Here is a 25,936-nt window from a genome sequence, read left to right on the forward strand (position 1 = left end):
TCTATCGAGCATGGAAGAAACCAAGCCATAGCGTGGATTTCAGAATTGCCGCTTGGGATCGGTCAATATGCGGCAGGAAGGACGTTGTTAAACTGCCAAGTCTCTACTTCACGTAGTTTATCGTGCTTTTGGCGACTAAATTGCCTCTCAGAAAAATAGATTCTTTTCATATAGCAAACCTACAATATTTCGAACCTTCGACCGAAATCACGCCAAGTTACTAACCTTCAGTTCAAATTCGGTGCTTGGCGAGAAGGCATTTTAACCACTTCCGGGCAGGGAAGTTGACACGACCCAACAAAAGAAGTGTAAACATAAAATCATCTTTCCTCTGGTAAGTTTTTAATGGACAATGTAACTCAACATTAACAATAGGTTTATTAGAGTAAAAATGCTAGGCAAATACTGTAAAACTTCTATTTTGCAGACTCTTTCATGCGAAAAAAATTCCATGTGGCATTAGCCAACGCAGCAAAGTGCAATCTTTGTGTTTGACACGGTTCTTTTTCAACTTCCACATATCGAAATTTTCTATAAAATCCCAGCAAATTTCTATGTTCATTACATAGAAAAACTGTTTCTATACATCGAAAAAATCTCTATATATCGAATTTTTTTTCGAGACATTCGTAGGTTTTTTTTCCACTTTAGGCTGTTTGTCTCATGAAAAATGAAGGTTAGTGGAGAAAATTATGATCACTAAAGGTTGCTACGGAACTCATAAGGAACCTGGGGTTCAGGGGTGTATAGATAGGGTCGTTGTTCCGTTCTGGAGTTCTTACATTTCCTCAAGTTCATTTCAAATGTTAGTATCCAGTAACACTGTAAAGTAAGTTTCAAGTTATCCCTTTTGTCTGGTTGATTATCATTCCTTGTCTTTTTAGCTTCAGTAAAAATCATTCAAGTAGATACTTTTCTCTCGATTACATTGTCAAAACGAAAATCCTCTAATGTGGCGATTCAAGTTGAATTGCCGAAGATTTAAGGTGTATGAAGGCGCAAAAATGTAATTTCTGTTAATTTTTTGATTATTAACTTTAATTTAATCCGATGCTCGTTTAAATTAGAAAATTGGGTTTCATGCACGAAAATTAGTTTTAACTTTAATGTTTTAGGATATTTTTATGATAAAATAAGATCGTTTCTATATATCGAATTTTTCCCCGATAATTTGCTACTTTGATATATGGAGGTCCCACTGTATTTTATACCCTTCCACCCCCATCCCATTCCTTAGTATACGTGTACTGTGTATGCACATAGGAGTGGTCCGACACTCATGGTGGTACCTCAAACATGTGTATGCACATGGCCCCACTGGTACGCATGAATGGATGAAAATGCAAAAATTATTACTAAACAAAGCAAACAATTGAATAAAGGAATTACCTACGTTTTAATGCACTATAGTTGCAAGATTTTGCAAAAAATTAATGTAATTTGCAATTTTTTCTGCATTTAAACATTGATAATTCATTCATTCAATTTTCAAGCACAAAGATATTTATTTGTTATAAAATAAACAATGTTTAGAGGAAAAATATGTAGCCTTGTTAGGAGCTGGACAAACGGAAGAACTCCTGTGAGGCAAATTTTACATTCGGCACTTTCTCTGGAGTACATCAAAAATATTTTTTTCATAAGGGATGTACAAAAAGTATTCAACAAAAATCCTTTTTTGTAGCTTAGTATCCTGAAAAGCTGGACTGTGAAGTTGGAGTCATATTGATTTTGGGGTAAACGACTCGGGGTCGGTCATTTTTTCAAAAATTTCCGGAGCTGTTGTTTTTCTCTGAATCTACAGCTGTGCTGAAAAGTCAATGTTGCAGGAATTTAGTTATGTAAATGTATTTGAACTAAAACATTAACTTTTTTTTTGCTATTTGCAGCCTATCCTATCAAAAAGACAATAGTGGGAGAAGTTTACACTAGCCATCACTCCCAAAATTTATATATGTATTTTTGTATTCACTAATATTATATCTGTTTTTGAGGAGTGCCGAGTGTGTTTAATTAACGCGAATGCAACAAACACGAAAAATTTCTTTAGTTACAAGGCATAAATTAGAAGCTGTTTATAACACACAGAGGGATGCAATCGTCGACACGTTCTCAGCAGGCTTGGAGTCGATTACGAAAGAATAATCGATTACGATTACAAGCTTGACAAATAGGAGATTACACAATTATGATTACGATTATAATCCTCTGCCAAAATGTAATTACGATTACAGCAATGATTAGATTATTTAAAAAATGTAATTGTTTACAATTATGATGTGTCAATTTTGATTACGATTACAGACTCATGGTAGAAAAATTCATGCACGTATATATATGTATATATACACTGGTGTAAGAAATTTTTAGATTTGGTCTTATCTCCAGAACTACTGGACTGATTTTAATGAAATTTAGTATGTACATACATTGAAACAATACAAAACAAATAACCACCTGAAATTTAAAATACACACACATGATCATGAATAACACTCACCATTAGAGTCGAATGGTATGAAACAGCAGTTGCAAAATTGAACAAAATAATGGGTTAGTAGGTGGTATGGTCCCCTCTAACAGACATATAGGCCTCACAGTGTGACTCCATACTTGAAATGAAGCAATTTATGGGATTCTAGGGCAATTGTTTCCACTCGTTCATTAACGCTGTTCTCAGGCTATGGAGGGTCCCCGGAGGGGTGTGGCGAATTGCGATTGCCCTCCCAAGAGCGTCCCAGACATGCTCTGTAGGGTTGTAATCTAGAGATCTGCTTGGCCAATCCATCCAGTGAATATCCTCCCTTCCAGAAATTCGGCGACCAGAAGACCTCTATATGGACATCCCTATAACTTGCAACTGTCACAGAGCCTCTCTCAAAGACATAGAGGGGTGTGCAGCCATCCAACATGATATTTGCCCAGACTGCTAAACCACCACCCGCCATAATGGTCGATTTTGCAGAGATTGGGGGGGCAAGTAGCGGGTCCCGGTTCATCTTAACCGACTATTATTGTCCTGTGTTCATTTGAATAGGAATATGAACCCGCTACCTACCCTCCAGTATCCGCAAAATTCACCATTATGGCGGTGGTGGTTTGGCGGTCTGTGCAGACATCATGTTGGATGGCCGTACACCCCTCAATGTCTTTGAGAGAGACTCTGTGACAGTTGCGAGGTATAGGGATGTGGTTTTGGATCCCTCTGCTCATCTCTTGAGGGGCACTTCTAGCCCTGAGCTAATTTTAATGGATGTTAACGCAAGTTCATATAGATCGCTTCTGGTCGGCGAATTTCTGGAAGGGAGGATATTCACTGGATGGATTAGCCACGTAGATCTCTAGACTCCAATCCTATAGAGCATGTCTGGGATGCTCTAGAGAGGGCAATCGCAACTCGCAACACCCCTCCAGGGACCCTCCATAGCCTGAGAGCAGCCTTGTAGAACGAATGGAAACAATTGTCTCAGGATCACATAAACGACTTCATTTCAGGTATGGAGTCACACTGCAAGGCCTATGTGTCTGTTAGAGGGACCATACCTCCTACTAACCCTTTTTTTTTCTTCAATTTTACAACCGCTATTTCATACCAACCTACTCTAACGAGTGTTATTTATGATCATACTTGTGTATTTTAAATTGTGGGTGGTTATTTGTTTTGTATTGTTTCAATGTATGTACATACCAAATTTCATTAAAATCATTCCAGTAGTTCTGGAGATAATAGACAAAATCTAAAAATTCTCTTAATTTCTTTATACCAGTGTATATATATTACTCTCATTGCTGGTTTGCGGTAACTACATTATTTAGTTGAAAAATTATGATTTTTGATTGTGCATTTAAATACTTCCTAACAATTTTGACAATATATCCTGTATAAGTAATTAGATATCTCATATCTGAATGGCTCGCCCCATCATAATGCATATTGTACAGGATTTAAATATGCATTGTTATTTTTTTTGCATGCCAACCAAAATTTTAAAGCTTCCAGTTTCTAAAATTTACTGCTATATTTCTACATTATATTCTCTACATAATACTATTTAATTCAGCCCAATTTTTAAGAAAAAAAAAAACTATGTTTTTTTTTTTTTTTTTTTTTTGCAGGATTTGTAAAACATGCCTAGTATTAAAATACATTCAGATAGTATAAATAAATGATAAGAAAGTAAATGTTGAAAATTAAATCTGCATTTCAATAGCACCAATGCTTTAAAACTGTCAGGTTTCATTCTTATTCTCTGAGAAGTGTAAAATTTTCCAGCAATGATGAACCAAAGCTCAACTAGAGCAGATGATGCGCAAAAGTGCAATTTTTGACTTGGGTACTCATAGTGATGTAAAATACCCGGGTATTTATTTTTAGGGGTAAATACCCAGGGTATATACCCGGGTAAATACCCAAAATGGGTAAATACCTGGGTATTTATTTTAAAAATTTATATTCAACTAAAATACTTTTCTGTATGTATTCCATTATGTATATATACAACCAACAATATACAAAACAATACATTTTTGCCCAAAAATTGTATTTTGATCACATATTTTAAGAATTATTGTGTGAAACAGCATAGCAATCCAATATGATATTCACATTAAATGTGTTGGATATGCCTAATCAACGTTAATAGCCAAATTTCAGATATAAAAAGCCATTCTACAAAAAGTAAAAAGGTTAACTGGTTACAAAAAAAGCAAACATCAATTTTTAAGTTCCTAGTCTTTTATAACACAGTAATATGTCCCTGCATGACATCAAAATGTAACGAAATGTCGCTCAATTTATTATTACTATTTATTTACTGATATCTTATGCAGAAATTTCCTCCAAACTTAGTTCAATTGTTCAGGTGTATTCTGTATCACACACACACACACACACACATATATATATATACACACACACACATAATATACATAAACATTTAAAATTTTTAATCTTTTATTTTAGGGTTTATGTTTAAAAAAGAAAATAGTCACCTTTTAATACCACCTAAAATTTTTTTGCAAAATGCGCAATTACTAGGGGATTTACCCTGCCTTCAGATAAATACCCAAAAAAATATTTACCTTCCCACCCTACAGGGGAGCAAATAAAAATGAGCAAGGCAACAGAAAAGTATATTTTGCTTTTTTTTTTGCTTATTAATGTGAAAACTGTTTCTATATTTTCCATGTTATCACTTAAATATCTTATCAATAAAATAAATAACACCATAGTTTCTTAATAACTTCTCAGTTTATTCTTCCAAACAACCCTCATACTTCCTTTTTTTCATTTTGGATATGACTAACCTAGATTGATTTTGAAATCTTGAAGTTCATAATGAATTGCTTATACTTCTCCAATTAAGACGTTGAAAAGAAAGATTCTTTGGTTCACCATATGTTTCTTTCATGATTTCATCAAGTCTTTCAATAAAAAAAGATTATAAACTGTGTAATACATATATGTATCTATCAGTTTTACCAATTATTTCATATTAAGATTTTAAAAAAATCCCATTCACTTTTTTGCAATTTTTGTAAAATACCCAGTTTTTGGGTATTTACCCAGGCCTTGGGTAAATACCCGGGTAAATACCCAAAAAATATTTACCTACCCGCTGGGTATTTACCCGATCCACATCACTAGGTACTCATGAATGTTTATCCCCAGTATTTTAGAGGGTCAATATCATGCCCATTTCGTGCGCTAGTTTCGTAAGCTTTTAGTTTGCTTTCAATTTTCTCTTTTATGAAAGAATTATCACTTTTAGAAATGTGAGCAGGGTTTTCCAAAAATGCAAACGATTTCTTTTCTTTCTTTCTTTCTTTTCTTTTTTTTTTTTTGACGGCAGCTTTGGTAACACATCTTCTGGATGAAAATAAAAAAAAACACCAACAGGCGTATAACTGTTTTTCAAAATATTTTCGAACTGAAAACATATGCTAGTACTGTTCATATTGTTCTATTTTCGAGGCTGTAGCTTCGCTTTTTTGCCTGTCATTGAGTGATGAAAAGGAAAATTGATGACCAATCCTTAAAACCCCGAGAGACAGAGACCTTTCCTGCATGGTCCCTGCCAATGGCACCTACAGGGTACAAACTACTTACCATAGGGCTTGTTTATGATCCTCATTTGACAATCGTCAGCAATGCCTAAAGGCCCTCCTTTTTACATTTCCATTGAAGTCTTATCTTCTCCTCTGTCCAGATCCCATCTCCTTTTAGTACAGTAAAAATAAGGGTCGGACCCAAACATCCAAAAAAAAAAAGCTAAACCTGGTGCAAATTGTTTATTACCCTCCCAATAAGAACAGGTAAAAAGTCCCACTCCATTGTGCATCGCATTTTGGAATGGGGGGCATCTAAAAATTGCTGTTTTGGGTATTTTTCCAGAATTTTTAGAGTAAATTTAAAGTGAGAATATTACGTTACACTAAATTTAAAAGCCATGAAATTAAAGGTGTTTGACCCCCAAGAGGGATGATATAACCCACCAATGCTACAGAGCCCCCTTATCCCTGTAAAACAAAGCAGTAATCCCGAACCCCCCTCCATACATTTCATATGGAAACATTACTTTGTGCTAATTTAAAGTTAGAAATCAAGTGTGTCCATCCTCCAAGAGCGATGGTGCACCTCCTCTCAAAGCTTCAGCACCCTCCCCCCCCCCTCTGCCAAATAAAATAAATCCCCCCCCCCACCTTTTATTTCAAGTAGAAGTATTATTTCATGCAAATCTAAAATGCATTAAATCAGGACTGTTCACCCCATAAGAACAGTAGCTCACGTCCCAAAACGAAATTATATACTAAAATATTCCCCCCCCCTACCCCCTCTTATGGTACACATTTGATTAAATGGCCAGAAAAATTACGCTGAACTGTTTTTTGCTTTCAAATGATTACTCCTAAGCTTGTAACAAAAAGTCTTCGTTATCAAGATGTTTTTTGGAATCTAGATCCTTAGCAAAATCGTTATTGTTGCAGCTATGTCTAACACAGTTTGTGCATATAATTGAGCACTTCAGTCCACTTTCAGACTTTTCAAACATTCACTATATCCAATGAACCCCTCAGAGCAAGGGCAAGCACAAGATTTGAGACACAGAAAGTCTTCTAGAGCAGAAGGCTTGGCTGTTGTAATAGGACGCAGATTATATTTCTGTGGTACTTTCTTTGCACCCATCAAAAATGACACCAGCTTTCCCATACTTACAAGTGACCTAGGAACTGATGTGATATACCCCACCCTTGGCGACTTTTTCCTGTTGGCGCCAAGAAAGCGTCGCCAAGAAAACGATGTATGACGACATATGTCATACATCGTTCTTAGCATTGCTTTTTTAGCGCCAACAGGAAAAAATCAGATAAAAAAACATGATCAAAGCACTTCAGAACACAATATATATAAAAACAACATAAAAGCACAACAAAAAACATCACGAATATATGCTTTAAAAATGTACAGGGCCAGGGTTTTTTGTAAACATATTAAAATACAATGAAATAAATTATTGTATTAATTACAAGTCGAAATTAATGCATTAATTTTTTTTCATCATTTCTCCGGTATACGAACCCTTGGTCTCATAGTACTTTCATAATGAGACCTCGGCTCGCCGGCCCTGCCTCGGTCTCATTACGAAAGTACTATGAGACCTCTGGCTCGCCAGGACCTCGCTCCGCTCGGTCCGTTATCCCTCCGACTGTTAATATGCATTACAGTCGGAGTATGGTCACAGTTATGTATATTTTCATGGAGACACCCAAGGGTGGCTCCTTCCGTTCAGTGTACAATAATGACACAGTTTTAAGTGTGAAATATGCACCATTATTGTGCAGATTTATTAATAAAATTCAGCATTTTTAAGAGTACAACCGAAAGAACTTTCAATTGTTAACATAAAATTCAGTACCTAAAAGAGGCACGTTAATAGAATGTCTAAATAATTCGTGGCATCGATAAGAATTAACTTTTAGAACAAAATAACCGTACTATTTCTGTAAAATTAATTTACATACAGTAAAAATAAAGTTAAAAACTACAAGAACCCCTCAAGGATTTGTAAAAACAAAGAATTTTGGAAGTGAGAGGTTTTTTTTGAATTCTAAAATAAAGAACTTACCTTTTTATATGGTATAAATATTCACACTCAGTCTAAAATAATACATCATATGACAATGGCACGTTACAGATACACACCACGCTGGAGTTAACTTTTAATTAACCTTCAAGTTTGAAGAAACTGGCATTTTCTAATGTTTTTACTTCAAAACACAACTCACTGAATCTAAACTAACACAAAATAAGCATTCCTGAAAGGTATATTGCACAAAACAACACGTATCTCTCCTGCGTAAAACCAAGTAAAGAACCCAAGTAAACAAGTTCGAACAAGTTTGCCTTCGCGTTGCCAACCACAGGTTAGTTTCACCAGGGATGCCATGCTTAAAAATTTATCGCCTCATTGGCGAGAAAAATATTTCAATTTTGTGCAAAAAATCGGATGTCGCCAAATGGGGGGGGGGGGTATATCACATCTGTACCGTGACCTATACACTGCATTGCTGGCATATTTCCTTGAAGCTTACATATCATTACCAAAAATATGATCAAGCAGGTATCTTCCATCTATTACATATGAGGCAGTGAGAAGCAAAGGGATGTAAGTGGCAAAATGAAAAATTTGGAAATAACCAGTACAAATGGTTGGTGAACCTCTCCTCTATCTTGGGGCAAGAAATGGTACTAGTAGACCTGGTAGTTGCTTCTATACAGCATGATTTAGAAAAGAAAATCAGTGAAAGCCTACCTAGGATCTTATCTTTAAACGTGTTTTGTTCAAAACTTGAAAATGTCCTCTTACATCCCTTTGCTTCTCACTGCCTCATATTCGACACCAGCTGTTCGTTCTGTGATGTTGGATGAACCTTTTGCTTCAGATAATAGCACTTTAACGATACATGATTTCTATTCTTCTGAAACCAGATTCATCGAATTCTGATGGAGGATCAGTGCATAACTAGTGTACAGGGTGGCGACAGATCAGGGAAATTCAGGGAGATCAGGGAAATGTCAGGGAACTTTATTAATCAGGGAAATATCAGGGAATTTCGAAAAAATAACAAAAAATCAGGGAAAATAGATTTTATGAAGAAAAAAAATTTTTTTTTTTTTTTTGCTTTACAAAATTAAGTATCCTAATTCCCTATGCATTTTCTGCCAATTATCTGTTCAAAAAAAAAAAAGAAATTAATGAGGTGCAATTATACACTGCCGCATAGCTGTAAATCTTTTTTCCTCAACTTCAAAGTATTAAATCTTCCTTATTAACCGCAGGATGAACATCCTAAGATTGCTTCTGTGTCTGTTAGGTTGTTTATTTTACCTAGCTTGAAATTTCCTTTCATGCTTTCAATGTGATGTAAAATAAACAACCATATAGGCAAAGAGGAAGCCTTCATTAATGCCTTAGCTCCTTTGCCTTCATTCCATTATCTCGAAGTGATTAGCGTACTGTAATCACGATTTCAAGAAGAAATCTTTGGTTTATGAATTAATACTGATAAAAGCTTAAAAGTTATTACTTCTTCGCGTTTTTAATTTAATTGCTAAAATTGAACTTTCAATCAAAAAAACTTTGTTTTTTGCCGTTATATTATTTGCTGTCGCAGCGATTATAAAGATTTTTATTTCTTCAGACTTAAATGATTCTATTCTTTTATAACCAAGTTGTATTCTACTTTTATATATTTTGAAATTGACTAATTGTTTTTTTTTTTTTGCATTTCAAAGTTGTTTCTTACAAAAGCAATCCAAGATTTTTTTTGTTACATACTTAAATCATTTGAAATAGAGTTAACTTTTGTACTTAAGTTAAAATCTTTATTTTTTTATTGTTAAAATGCTGTGTTCATTCATTAAAACCTATGTTCTTGATTAGAGAAGAGCTCCCTATGAATGGATGTCAAAAGGTTTCATCCATTTTGCATAAATATGTCAATTAGTTATATAAGAATAACTACATTACTTCTATTCTTTCACTATTACTTGTTATTCTTGCAACAATTATTATAGACTTAGTTCAAAGTAATTTCAATTACTTTTTAGTTCTACCATAAATACACATATGTTTTTAAGAGTGATTTTAATAGTCTCTTAAAATTCTTATGCTAACTGGTTTCTGGAAGTAAAAAACTTTTTTAAAACTTTTCTATAATCTTTCCATGTAGAAAAATGTTATATACTGTTTTGTAGTGTTTTTTTTTTCCCCAAAAAAAAAGAGACTTGATATGTATTTTTTACCATTTTTTTTTAGCCATTTTGTTAAAAATGTAGCATCTTTTTAAAATATATGTTTAGTTCATCAACTTTACGCAACTTAAAATGTTGAAAATACCGCATTTTATACAAACATACATTGGATTTCAAGTAGAACAAAGAAAGGAAACCATTATCATTGGCAACGTAAATCAGGGAAATTTGGTGAACTTAATCAGGGAAAAGTCAGGGAACTTTTTTTCACAGTTCCTGTCGCCACCCTGTAAGTACCAGAAACTTTTAGCAATTTATTATTCCATCTTTACTCTTCATACCATTCGGTGTAAAAAATGGTTTGGGCTTACACATCTTTACAGATAGTAACTACTCTTGCAACAGAAGCTAAAGACATAACTGCTTACCTCCTTTTCAAAGAAATGCCCCAAAATTGTTTGCCTTCAATATCCTTTGATGTTACTACCCGAAGGTCTCATCACAACTCACCTTATCATCAGCGAACAATACCACTACCAACTTGAGAGGGAAAAAACTTCTGTGGGCTTTAGAAAGGGATTGTGTTTTCCAAACTGGGAGACAAAAAGGTGTAAATATTTAGCATTCTATTGTTGTATTGCTCATTGCTCTCATCAAGACTTGTTCTATCGTTGAATCACTACAGGTTCTAGACCATCTGAATTTGTCACTGCATTAGATCGTTGGATAACTGAAGTTTAAGCTGATGTTTGATGTGATCAAATTTTTTTTATCGCATAATGTACTCAAAAGTTTCAGATAATGTTGCAAGTATATGTCCGCATATTTAACATAATTCACATAACTAGCTGCGTAAAAGAGAGGTAGCTAGGTGTTTGCAAATGAGAACCCCCACAGACTAAGAGGGTGCAGAATTGCAGCATTGCCCGTCTCCCTATTGGCAATTCCGGTTTGTCCCACCCTTAGGGTGATGGCAAAAGATTGTAGAAAAGTTTAAGTAAGTTAATCAAGAAGTAGGGAAACTTTGGTCAATTTGGGCTTTTTTTATGTTGCACAGGAATTTTGTTTTCTTGCGCTCTAAACAGTTTAATAACTCCAGTCACAAATAATTTGATTACTGAGCTCGCTTAGATCTTTTAGAATTATCATTCTGACATTACCATATCATTGTGAGGCATTTTGTACTTTGGAAAAGTTTAAGTCAGGGAAATTTTTTCCTGGACTTCACTGCAATAGTTGATTTTAGAATGTAAATTCAGGTCCCCCCCCCCTCAAAGCGATGGCGCACCCCTTAAGTGTGACGGAGTACCCATCTAGAATAAAAGTCCTCAAAAAAGAAAGAAATACCCCTTGAAAAAACTACCTTAAAAATTCCAATGGCGCAAAGTTGCTCCATGGACCCCCACCCCCATTCCCCCCCTTCACTTGTGCCCCCCTGTTAATTAGAATTTTTTTCTGTGAGAGTTTATTGTTTTACTATTATAGAGTGGTTTCTGCGAGGTTTGAGAATTTTTTTTTAGTAATAGATATTATTCTTATTTAACTAGAGGATTATTTCCTCCCCCCCTTCCCCCCAAAACCCGACGCGTAAAGTGCTGAGACTTTTTACCCCTACTTGCTGGAAGGGTAAGAAAAAGTTTGCAACAGGTTTCACCTTTTTTTTTTTTTTTGGATGTTTGGTTTTGGTCATTTTTTGACCTAATTTTACTGTACTATTTATATCATTGCAGAATCTCAGCTAATAAGTTTTTACTTGCTGCAAGTCGGGATTACACGATTACAAGGCTAGATTACGATTATTGAAATTTAGATTAGAATTATGATTATGCAAGAAACAGTTGATTAAAATTACGATTACAAGATTATGAGAGTCTCATTGCCAGATTATGACCTAAGTGTAGCACTTGAAATTTCCCTACATTAACTGCCATACCCCACTTATCGGCCCACTCCGTAATATGATCTAAATCCTCTTGAAACTTTTTTATTTGTTCTTCATTTTCGACAACCCTATAACTTTTACATCATCATCAAAACAATTCATGCTTCCAGAAATATTATCATTGATGTCATTCATAAAGATAATAAACAAGACAGGCCCTAAAACTGACCCTGAGGAACCCTGCTTAAAACATCACTCCATTTAGAAGGATTTCCCCTCACAACTACTCTTTGTTTCCTTCCAGTCAGCCAATTTCTAACCCAAAGTAAAGTTTTTCCTCTTATTCCTATATCAGCTAGTTTGCTGAGAAGAGCAACATGCAGTACCTTATCAAAAGCTCTTTGAAAATCGATATAAACAACATCCATCAATTTTTTGTTATCTAAAGTCGAGGTAACCTTGTTGTAGAAATGCAATCAATTAGTAGCACACCATTTCCCTTTCCTGAACCCATACTGCAAACTAGTCAACAGACTATTAACCTCTAAGAAAATCATAACCTTAATATTGATCAAAGTTTCAAAAATCTTACAAATTATTACTTTGTTACTTATATTTGTTTTATATTAAAAACAAAGATGTCATTTTTTACATCAAATTTTTGTAAGTATCTGGAAAAAAACCCTAAACACACGACAACATCAGAAAACAATTAGAATTGTTTTGGAGCTTTAATTTTCAAATTAACATTACTGGCCCTAATATTACAAAATATGGCTTTACAACCGCATTTTTAGGACTTGAGTTTCCGAAAATATTCAGGCAAGGGTCCTGTACCACCTTTCTTTAATATCAGAAGCAATGGTTGTTTTAAACGACACTTCAAAAACTTAAAGTGGAATAGCCCCTGAAAATAAAATATTGCTTAAGTTTTTTGGACCATTATTTTGAAAAGAAAAGGGCTTCAGATCCTCCTTCCCTTAAATCTTCAAAATTTCTCTAAAATTGCATTTTTTAAATTTCAAAAACTTGCGGGAGGAGGAGTAATTGATTTCAATCAATTTTTTTAAAAAAATCGATCGGGGACAGTCCCTGAGCTTCCCTGAACTCCATCTCTTACCCTAATGTCAATAAACACGGCCTATAATCACGGTTTTAAAGCTTCAATTTTTAGAAACCTCCGCTATGATACGTTTTTCTTTTTCCCCCCATACCATCTGCAAAAAAGTCTAAAATTGCATTTTTAAAACGAAAGGTTTCAAAATTTCGACTGGACCCCGCTTTCCCATCAGATCAGTTTTTTTTTCTTTTCAATGTGCCCCCCTCCCCCAAAAACTTTTTTATGGTTACCTTTGGTGGGAACTGGACAAAGGAAAAGTGCCTTTTGTTTGATTTTAAACTGTCATATTTTCTCAGAATTTTTACCTGCTTCAATGATACAACAGAAACGAATGTTTTGGAAACTAGGAGGGAGGAATATTTTCGTACACTAGGAAAAAATAGAAAATCATTGCAGCAATTCTCTATTTTGTGTTCTCTATTTGACCCTTGTTTTTCTTTTGCTTTTAGTTCAAATGCTAACTCAAGTTTAATTTTGAAATACCAATAAAATTTTCCTCAATAGTGTACGTCAAATGTTAATGTACTTCTTTTATTTTATTTCGATGTTATAAATATTTTTATATAGCTTTACAGTTATATGTATACCAAGTGTTCCAATACTTTTGTGAGTAACTATGTTATGGGATGCTCTTTTCCCGGCTATCCCACAATTTCCAGATTTTTAATTTGGCTTCCACCACTGCCGCAACTACTTCTGTAATTTGAAACGCCTTTCAGTATTTGTTGTAAAAGTGTTTTACAGTTATTTTGTTATAATGTATACTAGACATGAAACATTTTTTTTTTCTTTATTTTATATTTCTAGTTCTGCTAGTCCATGATGGAAGAAGAAACGGCATTTGCTGAAAATTTAATAGAGAAGCTTAGAGTTAATGGAACCCTTACTGGAGATGAAAGAAAATTTATTTTGGACTTGATAAATTCTACTACTGATAGTGAAGAGTAAAAAAAATGTTATTTTTCAAGCTTATTTTATGATGAAGGTGAAAATTTATTTTATGGTTTAGGAAGAAAGGGATGCATTTAGTTCTGACTATCAGACAGGGATCTAAGATGTGGCGACATCACCTCCCCTTTTTGACTCGTTATTAGTGACGTGCTCTATCAAGAGCCAGTTCCTATATATATATATGTATATATATTTATATGTAATATATGCACTGCTGGATATTGAAATTGCAACACCAAGAAGGAGTGTTCAGAAATTTACGCAAATTTTAGAGTAGACGTACATCACTGAATTATGTAAATGATGTGAAATGCGCAGCTCTCCGACGCACATGAAGTAAGATATAAGGGAAGGAACTTGCAGAATGGGCAATATTCTTGTCGTTATTTCTGACTGGAGAATTATCGAAAAAATTTTGTTTTTGTCTTTGAGGATACATGTAACACGAGAGAATGCCAGGACGCCGTCAACAAAGGCACTTCCAGCAGATAGACGATTTTACGAGGAGTATGGTGATCGGACTGAGAAGGGGAAAAGGGGAGGTTGGTCCGTACGTCAAATCGCAGCTGATACCCACGTGGATGCAAGCATGGTGCATCGGCTCTGCCGAAGATGATTGGAACAACGAAATGTGTCAAAATTGAGGGGTGCAGTAGCAGCCAGAGTGATGTTAGAACGCGTGGATCGATGCATCCACCGACAAGCTGTAGCAAACCCCCAAGTCACTTGTTCCTCGATTCTGCAGCAGGTGCAAGATACCCTGAATGTTCCCGTGTCAACCAGAACCATTTCCCGTCGTTTGGTTGCACATGGTTTGCAATCACGGCGTCCGCTAAGAAGACTGCCACTGACCCTACAACATAGACAGCCACGTTTAGTATGGTACTGGACTTGAGCCACGCGGATGACAGAATGGTGAAATGTCGTGTTCTCAGATGAATCCCGCTTCTGTTTATACAGTGATAGTTGCCGCATACGTGTGTGGCGTCGACTTGGAGACAGATCTAATCCGGCAGTAACTTTGAAACGTCCCACCGCACGACAACGTGGCATAATGGTTTGGGGCGTAATTACGTACAATTCCATATCACATCTAGTTTGTATTCAAGGCACTATGACGGCCCAACGATACTTGGATAATGTGCTGTGGCCGGTAGCAATCCCTTACCTTCAAGGGCTGCCTAATGTAATTTTTCAGCAGGATAACACCTAACCACACAGTGCTCGCATATGCCAACATGCTCTACAAGGCACACAGATGCTTCCCTGGCCCCCCATACTCTCCTGACCTGTCACCAATCGAACATGTGTGAGATGTGATTTTACGCCGTTTGCAGACTCAGTCCCTGCTTTGTTCAGAAGACAAACTGTGGCAAATGGTTGAAAGGGAATGGAGAGCCATCCCTCTGGACACCATTTGCACCCTTATATGCCTAGATGTGTTTCTTCGTGTATCGCTGTTCACGGTGGTCCTACATCCTACTGAGCTGACGCCGTTCTCGCTCTGTATTCTGTCTATCATCTTGAAATTAAGATCATTTATTATTCCTTGCTGTCTCTATCTTTTTTCCAAATTTCATCACTTTCTGACCACTCTTTCTTGGTGTTGCATTTTCAATGTCGCGCAGTATATATAAAAAAACAACTGTTTGTCATTTTTACATCTAAAGAGAGCAAGTTTCATCTAGTTCAACCCTCCCCCAAAGCAGAATACTTTAGGGTGTTCTGCAACGTAAAATCATTTGACCAAAATTGTTCTGCAAGTACTTCAAGTATTCAGGGCCGGATTTGGAAGTGTGGAGGCCCCGGGGCAACGAAGGAGTGGAGGCCCCTAATCAGGGTTCGAAAAGATTATCATATTTTCGAAAATATCGGATACTTTGATCATAGGCGGATTTATGGGGGGGCAGAGGGGGGCAATGCCCCCCAGTTTTGGGAGGACTTCATGTAGTAACAACACATTTTCCAAAAATTAAAAAAAAAATTATTCTTTTTTCTCTTTTAAATAGTTTAGAGGGGCATGAGTGAATTTTTAGGGGGGCATAGGGGGCAGTGCCCCCCAGTTTTGGGAGGACTTTATATATTAACAACACATCTTCCAAAATCTTAAAACAAAAAAATCATGATTTTTTTTTTTTTTGAATAGTTCAATGAAAATGAAGAGAAAAGCGAATGTCCTTTTCTGATGGGAAAAAAGAAAAGAGAAAAAAAAGCGAACATTAAATAAATAGTACAGCTGTCACTGGGGTGCTGAAAATGTGTCTTAATTCACTATTTTGGACTGAAAACCATTTGGGCAAGTATATGAATGAAAATATAGGCTAAACGAGCTATACATTAAGCTGCAACACTTATAATAATTGACAATTGTTTTAACAAATTAGAACCTAAAGCAAAGGGGGAAAAACTCCCCCCCCCTCCCATTTGCGCTGACAGAACGATCTACTCATTATGATTTGTGTCCAAATTTCAAGTATATTTGGGCGTAATATTTATGTTCTTAATAGATTAATTGGCCTTTTGAGAAATTCTAAAAAACATAGTTTTTTTTCCTTCTCTCTCTCTCTCTCTTAAAAAAAGAGAGAAAACAAATTATATCGCAAACTGAATAAATTTCAGTTATTTGAGTGTTTTGATTCAATGAATCTTTTTACTTAGAGGAAGAGTACAATTTTAATTACTTTATAAATACTGTTTAAAAAGTCATAATCATCAAAGTCTAAGTGAGTCAGTCCTTGTCATTATTGAAATCTAAATAATTGAGTCATCAAAAGTTTTGGAAAATTTTGCTGAAATTTTATAAAAGTCTATAAAAGCTTAACGAAGATTGGTAAAATCGTAAAAATCCTTTAACCGTAAAAACTGACGAATTTTCGTAAAAATTACAAAAAAAAACAAGCAAAAATTTTTAGGTAAGAATGAATTACAAATGGGGCCGAATTTGCCTATAAGATAAACAAGTTATTGCTTAGGGCCCCTGCTTTGAAGTGGGTCCCTAACTCCCAAAAAAATTCATGATTCGTTCCTTGAAAAAACTAATTTCATTTTTAAGTGCTTGAAAACCTTGAATATTTGGAAACGTGTGGCTACAAACCTTAAATTTTAAATATTTCTAACAAATGGTAGAGGGGGAGGAATGCCAAAATATGTCAAATTCAGCTCATTGCCACATCCTGTATTAAAAATGTAAAAATCAGGGTTCGTTAAACGTTGGTAACAGGGTCCGCAGGGTTCGTTAATAAACTTTGGTAACATATTATTTGAAATAAATTTTTGTGACTCACATATTTCATATCTTGCTATTTATTCAATCCCGAATGCAGTATTTTGGAAATTCTTTTGTATTGATTGCTTTTATCTTACTTCTTCTGCATATTGTCTATCTGTTTAGCACGGAAAAAAATACACACTACTTCTATTAATTTCTATTCGTTTTCTGCCCCACTTGCAACTGAAGAAAATTTGTGGTCATGAGAAATCTATGGTTTCTTTTTTCTTTTAAATTTAAAATAGCTATTTCTCACAAAGTTAGAACAGGACTGTAAAAATTTACAATCAAGTACTAAAATATCAGAGACTGGAAAGTACAAATGAAGTGCATTAAAATTTTTTATTCATTCTAGAGTCCTTGAAAATAATTAAATAAGTCTTTGAAAATCCTAAGCAAAGTGGGCTCCAATTACTTCTACTGCATATTGCTTTTCTGTTTACCCAGGAAAAAAAATGATACACTACCTCTATTCCTTTTCGTTTTCTGCACTACTTATAATTAAAAAAAGGTTGTTGGAATGAGAAATCTATAGTTTTTTTTTTTTTTTTTCAAACTTAAAATGGCTGTTTCTTACAAACTTTGAACAATACTGTACAACTGTATAATCTAGTTATCAATTTCTATGTCTATCCAGTTAACCTTTATAAGGCTTCAAAATGCAGAATTTTATATCCATTTTACAAAATTTCTTCTGGTGGAGAAGCCCCCGGCCTCCTAAAATTGGAGATATTCAATTTCCCACTTAAAAGGGAGCCCTGTGTCACTCTCTTGATACCAGCTCCCTCTCTTAAAGTCAATTAAAAAAAGGACAGCATGAAAACACACATTAATGAAAACGACACACGAAAAAGTAAAGCATGGACTTAGGCATCACAGGAAACAGACAAAAACATGGGAGTGGGGGGGGGGGGGAGGCAATAAAAATGTTGCTTAAAAAAAATTCATCCTGCCCCCCCAGGAACTCATTCCTAAATCCGCCTATGACTTTGATATATATCCGAATATTTTGATATATATGCATATATCCAATATTTTCGACCCCTGAAAGTTAGGATATTTTGTAAAATTTTATTGTGGGAGCCCCTTTGTTGTGGAGGCCCCAAGGCAGTAGCCCCGCCTGCCCTCCCCTAAATCTGGCCCTGCAAGCATTGTACGCGAAAAAAAGACATTTTCTACAAATTGGGTGCCAAAAATCAAAATCAATTCATATAAGAGTTTGTTTTTTTTTTGGTTTGTTTTGGACTGTTGCTATTTATTTCTGTGGAAATGAGATATTTCTAGAAACATCACAGCTTTCAACCAAATGACTAATTAAGGAGCACTGAATTTGCAAAATTAGCTGATCGTGAAAACTATAAAATCAAAAAAACTTTAACAAGATGTCAAATCTAAATGGATTGAGATTCTCCAAAATTAGTTTATTTGCTTTCTAAAATGCAAAGAAAGAGCAAAGATACAAAATTTTATAAAAATCCGAACCTAGGTGGCAAATTACATTTTTTTGGTTAATTTTACATGGCATGAAGAAGCAGTTAAAATAATGCTACTAAATAAATAAATTACTGAAATAACAAATAAAATGAGTCAAGTTTGGGTTGCATATAATAAAACACTTCAAAACTTTCTAAATAATTGAAATATTTTCTGGATGCAAAGGGATTGAAATCTCAAACAAAACACCCTATTTCCAGCGATGTACGTGTTTCAATGTTGGCCATAATTGCAGTGGATGAAGATTGATTTGGAAAGTCCTACAAAGGACTTATCAAATTCAATATCCCGAACTTTCCGCCAAATTATTGTAATTTGCGAGATTTTTAGATTTTCTTTTAATTTTAAGAAATTTGCAGGAATTTCTGCAAAATTCTTTCTTGAGTTGGAAGATATTTGTAGAAAATTTGCAGTTCTACAGATTTTCTGCTCCGCAGATTTTCGGTGCCACAGTTCATGCAGATTTCCTACACTGCAGTTTCTGCAGAAATTTCACTGAAATTTGCAGAATTTCTGCAGAAAATTCATCAGTTCTCCTTTCACATTCAAACAGGGTTGTTCTGCAGCTGAGGCATCTGTTTTGTGATGTACATCGCAAATTTAGTAGTATTCTGCTTTGAGGCAACCCTCCATTGGGCATGGGAACCCTTGTAAATGTGATGCACGGTTTTTTGCTGGGAGCAATTGAAAATCACTTTTTAGCATGCTTGGATTTTAAGTGACTTCTGTTAGGTTCAAAAATCAACAAATAACAGGGAAAATCCAGGGAATTTTGAAATTTTTCTCAAAAACCTGGAAAATGCAGGGATTTTTTTTTTTTTTTTTTTTTTTTTTTTTAAAGTTGCAAAAATCTAGGTCAAAATATATAAACTACCAAAACATAAATCAATAAATAGTTACAATAGTATTGATAATAAAGTAAAATAAAAAATAGTAGTTTTGCTTCTTTTTTTTTTGAAGTATTAAATATTAAAATGTTGATCATAAAAACAATCTTTTTATTGTTTTATTTAACATATATCTTGAATTTCATGATAATTTCATTTAAAGTGTGAAATTAGTCGTCAATATTCATTGTTCTGCTTAACTTTTACACTTTTAGGTCCAAGTAATGAATTAGAGAAGGCTTTTTTTTTTTACTTTGCATAAAAAGTTGAATATATTCAATCACTATGCTATTAATTCACTTATTACAAATTCTTATTTATTTCCCCTTATTTATTAAAATCTTTATGTGTTTCGATTTTATTTCCTGTGATGAAATTATCAAGATATTTTCTTCTTCAAACATCAGTGTATGCTCGTTTGTAATGTGTCATTTTCTTACAGGGAAGACACAGGGAATTTTTTTTCCAAAATTAAGTAGCAACCACGGATAAGCAGCATTGTTTGTTTTTCAATTTCAGCATCTGGTTCTGAAATAAAAACAGAAAACCAGGTTAAAGTTTTAACAGGCTTGTTTGCTTGTGTGAGTTGAGATTTAAAGTTTAAGCATCTTTCATTCATCATTTCCTTTGTCAACATACACAACACAGCACTAATATTGCACATGACATGTGGCGTAAATGAAATGTAAAAATAAGCTGCAAGCATCAAGTTTTCAACGAGTAATCAACAAATGTTAACAGCCTTAAACATTTAAAATATAAAAAAAAATTACAGAATTCGTAAAAGAAAATTTTTTTTGTGTATGTGTGTGTTTTGATTAAGGGAAAGTTTCTGGTGAGGTTCGATACTGTATATAAATTTCAATACTTTATCTTTTAAAACTAGAGCTGTATTAAACTAAACAATGTGCAAATGTAAAATTCAATTACTCAAATAAAAATAAATTGGAGACCTGTCGTGTAAAATAAAAAGCAACTGTTTATAATGTTTTAGCTGTTGGATGTTGTACTTAAACACTTAGATAAAACAATTGATTTCTTGAATTAACATTATTTTTAATCCTTTGCTTTTAGAGAAGAAACAGAACCTACTGAGCAGCATAATAAAAAAGTTCAAGTTGTTATGAGAAATGTTAAAGATTCAAGCACTCAAACAGGTACGTTTGCTTATTAACATCGTTATTTATTTTTAAATTTCTGTTTCCATTTTTGTATATGCAGAATTAACTTTCTGAAATATTCACTATTTTAGAACAAGGAGTTAAACTGTGAAATATTTCATATTTTAGGTCATCAGTAGATTGCATAGATCAGAGGTTCCTAACCTGTGGGTTGCCGCTCCTATTTACAATTCCCCCCCTCACAATCACCCCTGCAGAAATTACTCTGCAAAGATTTTGATTGATTTGCTATGGTTGTTAAAAGGCACCTTCTGTTTTAGAGCCTCTTTTGCTGATGTGGCACTGTCTGAATAAGCTATTGGGGGGAGGGGGGGACAGTAACAGGTTTGTGGGATCCTTTTATCTACCCAAGAACTATGAGAAACATTTGTGCTGTACATTTTGGAATCCTCTTCAGGGCCCCTAATGTCGTGGGGAGCCCGTGCAATTATGACATTTGCCGACCGTATGGGAACAAGAACAGCATGGACAGTGTGAGGGTGATCCAGGTGCAAAATCAGTTTTGTATCTTATGTTGTTTTTCCCCCTCTTTTTCTCTTAACATTAAACACACAGACTTTGGAATTAATCACTTTTCTCTCTACGAAGGCGGTTGGATTAGTCTGTGACTTTTAAATGAAAAAATCAAAATAAGTACCAAAATGTAGTTTAATTATATTTTATAGTTATATTTGGCTATACCCATGAAATTTGCAGATGATATTTAAATTATGTTGTGTATTGGCATCAGAAGAAAATGGCGGACTATTTTGTTTTTGTTATGGAGAAAAAAGAATTTCGCTCTTGATAAAGCATTACTTTTTGTGCAGAAAAATAATTTCCGAAACGGAAGAAAAGTTGAAAGCATATTATTGTGAGTCTGCTCCCTCACATGGTATGATTCACAAGTGGTTTACGGAATTTCATTGTGGCCGTACGATCACAACAGAGGCAGAACATTCTGGACGTTCAATTGAAGACACAAATGAAGAAATAATCAACAAAATCCATGATATTGTGCTAAAAGACTGCTGTGTGAAAGTGCCTGAGATAGTTAATCTGGTAAGCATATCTGAACGTGTATGCAGCATTTTGCACGAACATTTGTGTATGAAAAATGTTGGGCTTAAAAGCCTTTATTCAGTATCTTGGAGCACTTTTAATTTAATTACAAATGTTAAAGTATTTTTTGAAACTTACCTCCGATATGTTTTTGCCACTCCGCGTCCTGTGTCCCAGCGGCGGATAACTGAAATTGATTCGGGCATGATCGTGCAATGTCGGAATCATCCTATGACGTAACACCCGATGGTTGAGATGTTTTTGACTACTTGGAGCCGAAAGAACGTATAGAAAGATTGTTAAATCACTCAATCAGGAATAGTTGAGATGTATATCTCCAATGCAAAGTAGGGTGTGTCATGGGATGACGCATCGCGGTCATGGAACGTATAAATAGATTGATCGAAATATTTTCAGTGCTCACTTGATTACTTGTGTTTACTCCCCAGTGGCATCTTGCCATTTTTTTGTTGACCAATCAGGGATTGGTCTTTGACGGTTTGGCAACCGTGCTTGGTTGTCGTTGATGGAAGTTGCGGCGTGCTCGAGCCGTTGTTGAAGCAACGTTTTTGAATTCAAGCAGGTCTTGAGATAAGTTTTACTCAGTGTTAATTGTTGTTTAAAATGTTTTAAATTACTCCTTTTTTGTGGAGGGAAAATATCACCATTGCTGAAGGTGTGCGCGGTAGATTACCAAAAGATGTAGCTCATTGCAACTAGGCCTAATTCTTAAACTTGGCCTATACCTGGATTGACTTACCGGTGCTCTTATGGTTGAATGGAACTGTCATCAGTTTGAAATCATCGATGTCCTACAGAGTGACCTTCCTGATTGGATTTCCTGGATGTTCCAACTATATTTCCAGAAGGTTCCGGTGGTATTCCAGTGTGTGCACAAGTTGGTGTTCCGGTATATGAAAAAGTTCTTCTCGAACCAAGCAAGCCTATCGGCCGGTGAATGATGGAACAGTTTGATGAATCTACAATTATGTTACGCTTTGCCCAAAATTCTTCAGCAATGTAAACATGCGCATTTAGCGCAGGAAGGTGACAATTTACAATTTTTCTAAAATATTTCGCGTTTTCCTAAAAATGCTTGTTTAACAATTTAACTTTGAAATTTCTGTGATAATTGGGGGGGGGGGGGGGTTACAATCTAAATTAATTTTGGTATTTAACAAAATTTTTCCCTGTTGTATACTGTGATATTTTTGAATAAATGTTATTTATTTAAATTATTTTGAGTATGTTTTATTTCTTACTGGCAGACTGCACCGCTTTTTGATGTTGGGGTTCTGTAAACCTTTTATTTAGTTCTATGAACATAAGGTAAAGACACATTCCCCAACAAAAAAGTTATCAGCAAGATGAGTGCCGCATTTGCTGACAGTCGATCAAAAACGGAATTGTGTAACAATGTCAAAGCAGTGTTTAGACAAATTCTAGTGTAATCCAAGTGAATTTTTGCGACGTTATGTGACAATGTATGAAACTTGGATACATTACTACACTCCAGAAATGAAAGAACAGTCAAAGCAATGGACTTCTACGGAAACTGCTCCAAAAAAGGCAAAAATAGTTCCATCGGCCGGAAAGGTTATGGCCTTAGTTTTCTGGGATTCAATGGGCATGATCCATATCAAGTATCTTGAAAAAGGAAAAACAATCACAGGACAGTATTATGCTAATTTATTAGACAGTTTTCATGCAAAATTAAGAGAAAAACGACGCCATTTGTCCAAGAAAAAGTGCTGTTCCATCACGATAACGCGCCAGCTCACATATCTGTAATTGCTACCATGAAATTGCTTGAATCACGCTATGATTTGGTTCTTCATCCACCATAATCCCCTGACTTGGCCCCCAGTGACTTTTTTTTGTTTCCAAATTAAAAAAAATGGTTTAGTGGAAAGAGATTTTGTTCAAATGATGAGATCATTAATGCCCCAAATGAGTAGTTTGATGACCTTCAGACATCTTAATTTTTGGAAGGGTTAGAAAAGTTGGAACATCGTTGGAAAAAGTGTACAGCTATGAGAGGAGATTATGTCGAAAAATAAATTGCATTTTGGTATTTATTTTGATTTTTTCATTTAAAAGTCACGGACTTATCAAACTGCCTTCGTACATCTGTCTTTTTTAGTTTCTCTAAAAAATATTTATTTTCATGCTGAAGCCTCTGAAGTCTTGTTTTCACTTAAGACATTCTTTGTTAATGTTTCTGTATGTATAAAAATTGATGGTGTAACTTGTAAAATATTTTACGTCTGAAAAATGTATATGTATGTTTTCCAGTGAGTACTTGGTATCTCATGTGAAGATCTTTCCCCCCCAGTCACTACATCTGGTTAAACTTTCAACAGGGGGCAAAAAGAATAGAGATATGGTGGTGATTGGCAGGGTTAAGTAATTTTTTCTGTGAGTGCTGCAAAATTCTTATTTTTGACTCCTTTTAAAAAGTATTTCTCTAAAAAATTCGTTTACAATGTGTGTGCATTTCTCCCTATCAGAAGTGTGACTGAAAAGAAAGGAGCCTTGTGGATGGGAATTTGAGAGTAGAAATATGTTTGATTTAATAGAGCGAGATATTTCTAAAATTATGCAAGTTATACATTATTTCAAAATTTACTCTACTCCAACCCAGCTACACTTTCTGCCACCCGGAGTGGTTCCTCAATTTGCCGCCCTTTTGATTGGAAACAGTTAATACATTAAAGAGTCAAAAGTATTTTAATAAAGAAGAAAAGAAATTTTTCTCTTTTTTGTTTTTAGCCTACTTTCCCAGTAAAAGTCAGAAAAAGAAGAAAAAAGATATAAAGAAGGCTTAATGCATCATAAAAATATCGCAAAAAACAAAAAAAAAATCAAAAATAAATAAGATAATTAAATATCGAAAAATTAAAAATTGAAAAGTAGGGTATTGAGATGGGAAAAAATCTCTGTCGGTCTGTCTGTCTGTCCCCCCCCCCTAATAACTTTTGAATGACTAGTCTGATTTGAACAAACTTTTTTTTGTTCGAAAGATCTCGGCGAGGACACCTCATTCCCATAGTTCACTTTTTGATTTGAACTATTTTGTTCAATTTTGAACAGTTCAAAAAAACTTAACATTAGCGCCTGCGGGGAAATTCAAGGCAATTCCGAACTGTGAGGCGAATTTAAAAGCTTTTGATGAAAAACTTGTATATAAAATATCTTTTTGATTTGAACAATTTTCTGTTCAATTTTGAACAGTTCAAACCCCTTAATATTAGCGCCTATGGGGGAACTGAAAGTCAATGTAGATTCCGTACTTGAAGGCGGATTTACTTCAAACAAATTTTGTTGGAAATAGCTCTTGACGCCAAACTCCAGACCCTGACTCCGAGAATTTAGGGGCACCTGACTCCGACTCCTGTGCCCGACAATTAATCGGACTCCGACTCCCCGACTTCGACTCTGACTTCGTAGCTTTGGCAAAAATTTATACACAGAGGTCAAATGATTGACTCTGACTCTTGGATATTCGACTCCAACTCCTTTATCCCAAAATGAGATTGACTCCGACTCCGCAGCTATGGTTTTAAATGTGAAATAATTATTGTTGATATGACTTGTTTTTATTTTCACACTAAAGTTTTAACTTAGGTATTCAGTTTTCGGCGAATAAACTCGAAGTCATATATGTTTCTACATAAAGATATGCGCAGACGATTTTTTTTTTTTTTGACAATGAAAATTATTTTTTTAAGTTGACATTTTATTGTTTTTTTATTTATTTTGGCAAGTGCATTAATTCATTTAAAAAATTATTTTTGGCAACAGGGAAAAAAGAAACTATTTTTTCTTTTTTTTTTTGACATTATGTATTTATTTTA

At 34.7% G+C, this 25,936-nt stretch overlaps 1 protein-coding gene across 2 annotated transcripts in view; it reads left to right on the plus strand.

Annotated features, from left to right (window-relative positions):
* The first annotated feature begins 239 nt into the window (after nucleotides 1-239).
* The window catches only part of LOC129234562 (uncharacterized), a 46,355-nt gene continuing 20,658 nt past the window's right edge, over nucleotides 240-25,936 (plus strand). The window contains exons 1-3 of one of the 2 annotated variants that reach the window (XM_054868582.1): nucleotides 240-334; nucleotides 14,065-14,201; nucleotides 20,932-21,014. In XM_054868582.1, coding sequence (XP_054724557.1) covers nucleotides 14,077-14,201; nucleotides 20,932-21,014 — 208 coding nt within the window. In that variant the 5' untranslated portion in view covers nucleotides 240-334; nucleotides 14,065-14,076. The remainder of the gene's footprint in view (nucleotides 335-14,064; nucleotides 14,202-20,931; nucleotides 21,015-25,936) is intronic. The other variant, XM_054868583.1, reaches the window with a different exon arrangement.

This window comes from Uloborus diversus, chromosome 1, assembly GCF_026930045.1.
Source record: "Uloborus diversus isolate 005 chromosome 1, Udiv.v.3.1, whole genome shotgun sequence".
NCBI lineage: Eukaryota > Metazoa > Arthropoda > Arachnida > Araneae > Uloboridae > Uloborus > Uloborus diversus.